We start from the raw sequence: 5,622 nt of genomic DNA on the forward strand, positions 1-5,622 counted from the left end.
TAAGTTTGGCTGGTGGTTTTCATGAGAAGAGAGAAGAGAGGGTGGTGACCGGAGGACATGTTTTCTTTTTTGATCTAAGGAAGGTTATGGGTTGTAGAAATAAGTTACTGGGCTGTACATGCATTTTTGTTTGCTGTATATTTCTGTAAGTTTGAGCTATACAAAAAAATGTCAACAGCACATGGACCAAAATAACTACTCACATTTGCAAGAGTGTATTCATATAAACAGAAGAAATTGATGCTTTTTGTGAAGAATGGAATGGGGATGGAGATTAGAGGAAAATAAATACAACAAGAGCAGGACCTTGCAAGAAATTGGAGGTATTTGTGTTCCAGGAGCTTAAGATTATAAATAGCTCAGCCTCTGAAACTGAGGCTGAGAATTGAACAAAAGAAGAATTAACTCTAAATACTAAAAAACTAATCTTAAGTATTTTTGACATGGTTCAAAATTTAAAAGCTACAGTTGGACTTTAAGAGGGAATTAAGTCTCAATTCCCCTGCCCAAAGTGTCTTGTGTATTCTTCTTGGGAGGCTTCTCAACAGGGATGAGAATGGACTAAATGAATAAATCAGGGAGGAGTGGGCCTGAGAAGGTGAATGTAACGTGAATAGGGATGCCCGTGTGCTGGGAGGCCCTGACTGGGGCTCAGCAGTAGGAAGGAGCCCAGGGACGCCAATGCCTGAACTAGCTCCCTCACTCCACGGGAGGAAGTCCCAAGGGGAGCAAGAGCTCCCAGTGAATCAGCAGGGCAGGTCCCCAGAAGCCCCCAGGCCTCAGCTTGGCTCCAGGCTCCTGCTTCCTGCTCTGGAACCAGCCTTTCTGCAGCAGGTTGGGACACAGTAGAGCCCAAGACCTGGCTGCCAAGAGACTTCCAAGAGACTGTTTAGCATGGAGGAAGGAGGAAGGTTATGGAAGACTTGGGGGAAGTCAGCTCAGGGTCCAAGAGGAGACTTTGCCCAAGTCCCTGCTTCCAGGCTCATCCCATGGTCATCACCACCATTGGACCTAGACGGTGGGCACGGCTGGCCCAGGCAACCCAGGGGCTGAGAAGGGAACTCAAGAGTGAGGAGGTGAAGCCAGGACTCGGGGTTCTGATCCTGACAGTCCCCTCAGCAGCAGGTGATAAGGCCGAGCCCATTGCCTTCTCTGTGTTCCCTCAACTGTCACTGTGGGTCATGACACCTGTCTCCCTCCCAGGATCCACTGAGGACCTCATGTGAAGATGGCAGTGAGGTGACCTACTTCACTCCCCTGGACTGTGAGTCCCAGAAGGAAGGTCCTGAGATTTAGTTGAAGGATTAATAGAAAGTTTTGAATTAGGCTTTTCTGGGATCATATCCGGAATCGACTGTCTACTAGCTGTATAATCTTAAAATCTTTATAAACCTGATTTTCCACTTGTGCCTGGAGACTAAAGATCTAGCTCATAGCTGGTGAGGACTAAGCAGGCAGCAATGGCAGCAGGTATTTTGATGCCTGGCACATCTTTTGCTCTTAGCAAATCATGGTTATTACACTCAGATCAAGTTTGTAGAAGGACTGATTCCCTGAGAATCAGACCAAGAAAATGGAGACCTTGCTGCCTTCAGAGTCCAAAATCCCACCTTTCTTAGGTCCAGAAACCCAGTTTTCTCTACTCTAATCCCTGTCCTGTTGCCACACACCCCACTGGCCCCAGATCAAGCAGGGGACAGAGAAGCCTCTAGGGGAAGATCCTGGGAGGTGCAATGTGTCTTGGGGTTCTGTTGGGAAAGGCAGAGCACACCCTCCTGGGTGTGGCCCACCCTCCTGAGTGGGGCAATGCTCCAAGAAGCAGAGAGCGAACAGAGCCGCAGGGCTCCCAGCCCCTGGAAGAGCCCGGCTGAGCCCTATAAAGGGACCAGTCTCTGTCCATCGCACACCTCACTCGTCCTCCTCCTTGGTGACATCTCCTCTGATCTGGTAAGTCTGCTCCGGCCTGTCTTCCTTTTCTAGGAGGAGCCGGGAAGCAGCTCTGGGAGGGGAAGCGGGAGCCTGTGGTCCAGTCCCGACTCTGCCCACAGGGCTGTGTGCCTTCACCCCTGCTGAGGCCCCATCTGTGTGGCAAGATGGCCAACACTCCCTGCTTCTCCACTGGCTCCTCGGTGATGCTCTGGTGGACACGTGCCCAGTGGGAGCTGAGGACCCTCCCCCTCCTCTTGCTTTCTTCCTTCTCTGGACTCACCTGCTTATCAGGTCAAAAGACCCAACGACCCCACCCTTGAGGAGAGCGGGAGCCCCAGCCAAAGCCTTAACCCCAGGCCTGGACCCCCGCTCACCATGACTCTGGTGAGACGTACTGCCCCTACCTGGGTGAAAGACTGATCAACCAGCGCTCCCCCCGCCCCCCAGCAGGAAAAGGCTCAGGGGCCGTCCGCACACAGGGCTGGGCTCTGCTCTCGGCCACGCTGACAGAAGGCCTTGGGTGGGTCCTCTTGCTGACAGCACAGGGGGATCCTTCTCCTACATCAGAAGGCAGTGGGGTTTGTCTTAGATACTGGCTGACACAGGGTCATCTCCTGGCTGCTTAGGAAAGTCTGGGATGGGAGGGCTGCTCTGTCCAGTTTCTCTGGTTGGGGTCCAGGGCAGCCCAGACCTCTGACTGCTGGGGGAAGAACCTGCTTAGGGAAGTCAGACGTTCTATTTTAATGAGGCCAAGCCTTGGAGATGCAGATAGTGCCCAATAACAGAAAATCAGAAGGACCCCCATCTCCCACATTCCACCCAATAGCCTAGAACTGGGGCATCTATTTCTGTTCATTCCAAACCCCAGGCTGACTCTGGTCCCCAGTCCCTCTTTTTCTCTCAGCGATGGTCCAGGAAGACCCCTACCAGGGCTCAGGACAGGGCTGTGTTTCTGCCCATCTCATGCAGAGCTTGTTTATGGCCTTGGAGGTGGGGTGGCCTCTAGGGGGTCTTCCTGAAGCAGCCCAGGAGGCTCAGACCAGAGCAGAGATGACACTGTTCCGCCCCCGTAACTCTGACCCTGACGCTGAACCTGGATGAGATGGATTTGCTGCTGTTTGGGGTGTGGGGTCACCCAAAGGCTCTGGTTGCTGGGTCCCACCTCAGACTCAGTTTTCTCACTGCGGCTGACCCCCCGTCTCTGCTTCCACACGCTGTGGTCCTCACCACAGTGGAGTCTGCTGATCTCCTTCACCTACTCACACCCTGAGCTGTGGGGCCCCAGGTCCCACACTCGGTCGGTCACACCCTCCTGCTCCTCGGCCACTCCCCCCACCAAGTGGAGAAGCACAGTTTCTTCTGCTCCATCTGAGCCTCGCTTCACTGGCCGCTCGGTCCCCATCCAGGTGTCCTAACTTGGGGACCCGCCCCTGGGGGGAGGATACAAAGGGTCACTGACTCTTCTTCCGGCAGCTTATTTGAAGCCAAGATGAGTGGCTCTCAGCTTGAGCAGGCCATTACATCCTTGATCAAGCTGTTTCACACGTACTCGGGAAGCAATGACACCATCAAGAAGGAGCCCCTGCTGCAGCTGCTGAAGGAGAATTTCCCCAACTTCCTCAGTGCCTGTGTGAGTGGGGATCTGGTCTCCCATGGTGACTGGGTCCTGGCATGACTGAGGATCCTTTCCTGGGTGGCTTTGGACCAGTCACTCTCATTCTCTGATCCTCACATTCTCATCTGCAAAAGTGCATCATAGAACTTCCTATCCTGTCCTATATCGGGGTGTAAAGAGATGATGTATGTGGCAAACTAGGAAAATGTGTGGATATAAGTAGTTGATGATAAGTTATCAAAAAGTGCTACAACTGGAGGGCAGTGGATGGGTCCCCTCTCACCTGTCTCATCTTCTGTATGAGACTCAAACTCTTCTGCTCAGATCTTGAGAGGCTCTTGAGGCTCTCCTCAGGATTCTTGAGATCAGAGGGAAGGTGACAGAAATTCCATCATTGGCAGAATTTTTTTAATAGAAACACAAAATTTTACTTATTTATCTAGAAATATATTTGATTTACAATGTTGTGTTAATTCATGTGTACAACATAGTGATTTGATATTTTTATAGATTATACTCCATCAAAGTTATTATAACACATTGGCCATAGTTTCTATGCTGTACTTTGCATTTTTTTATCTCTCTCTCTTTTTTATACCTAGTAGTTTGTACCTGTTAATCCCCTTCCCCTGTCTTGCCTCTCCCCCTATCCCTCTCACCTCTGGAACAACTTGGTTGTTTTCTGTATAAATGCATACTGACAGAATTTAACCCCTCCTTTTGCAATGCTGACCTGATTTAACTCGACAATTAGAATTTTCTGAATGAATTACAAGAAGAAGAGGTTACTAGGTAACAAAGAGGTTGGGTAAGTAAGAAAAGGGAACTCAGAGCATGTAGGATCCTGGAGCCCAAAGAGAAAATAGGAGAGGAGGGTTAGATTGAAGATGACAAGGATGGAGTTTATGTATTATTTATTTATTTAATTGAAGTATAGTTGATAATATAGTTATAATATGTATATAGTTATAATATAATATAGTTATAATATTGTGCTAGTTTCAGGTATGCCACACAGTGGTTCGGTTATATTTACACATGAGTAGGGCTTATTTGGGGCTTCCCTGGTGCCTCAGCTGGTAAAGAATCCGTCTGTAATACAGAAGACCCCGGTTTGATTCCTGGGTCAGGAAGTTTCCCTGGAGAAGGGATAGATTACCCACTCCAGTATTCTTGCCTGGAGAATCTCCATGGACAGATGAGCCTGGTGGGCTACAGTTCACGGAGTCATAATGAGTCAGACAGACTGAGCACAACACAGAGTTTATTTGAGTCCCGGAGCAGAACTTAGGTAGGTGCAGCCTTATAGGGGGTTGAGGGGGTGGCCTGGGGCTGGAGACCACCCACCAGCACACTGATCAGGGCAACTCAGGGCAGAGCCTGCTCGCCATGTGACACTCCCATCCAAGTTCACACTTGGGGAGGGACTCTCTGTTGAACTGCAGGGCAATGTCAGTGTCCCCACCTCATCCCACACCTCCCCTCCTCAATGCCACACCAGATACCTTTGGGCTGCGCTGGGTCCTCTTTTCTCTGTCTCTGCCTCTTCCTCTTCTCCCAGCTCATCACTCTTGTGGGGCTGAAATTGCCTTGTTTTGTTGTTTTTTTCCCCACAGGAGAAAAGAGGCAGAGATTACTTGTCCAATATCTTTGATAAAAAAGATAAGAATAAGGACCATCAGATTGACTTTTCTGAGTTCCTGTCCTTGCTGGCGGACATAGCCACCGACTACCACAACCACAGCCACGGAGAGGAGCTCTGCTCTGGGGGAAATCAGTGAGCCCAGAGGCCTCCAGACAAACCTGAGAAACAATAAAGTGTCTTTTCTCACCAGAAACTTGTGTTGCTTCCTCCTTTTTTGTTGCTGCGTGTAGCTCAGACAGAATACGCAATGGTCAGTTACCTGCTTTGTAGATTCTCCAGTATATGAACAAATTCTTCCCAGCAAATCTCCTTCCCAGTGTACAGCGGTGATGAGACTTTTTGCAAAGAAAATCGACAAGTTTATTGTTTAAGAGGAAACATCTCCTGAGGAAATACACGTACAGGCAGATTCACAATCACTCTATGTGGTTTC

General features: G+C 49.6%; 1 protein-coding gene across 1 annotated transcript; it reads left to right on the forward strand.

Annotated features, from left to right (window-relative positions):
- Nucleotides 1-1,825: 1,825 nt before the first annotated feature.
- On the forward strand, nt 1,826-5,382 carry S100A7 (S100 calcium binding protein A7). Its single transcript, XM_043446453.1, has 3 exons — nt 1,826-1,947; nt 3,403-3,559; nt 5,161-5,382. The coding sequence occupies exons 2-3, from the start codon at nt 3,419-3,421 to the stop codon at nt 5,323-5,325; spliced, it is 306 nt and encodes a 101-aa protein (XP_043302388.1). The 5' UTR covers nt 1,826-1,947; nt 3,403-3,418; the 3' UTR covers nt 5,326-5,382.
- The last annotated feature ends 240 nt before the right edge of the window (nt 5,383-5,622 follow it).

The sequence above is a fragment of the Cervus canadensis genome, chromosome 2 (assembly GCF_019320065.1).
Source record: "Cervus canadensis isolate Bull #8, Minnesota chromosome 2, ASM1932006v1, whole genome shotgun sequence".
Classification (NCBI taxonomy): domain Eukaryota; kingdom Metazoa; phylum Chordata; class Mammalia; order Artiodactyla; family Cervidae; genus Cervus; species Cervus canadensis.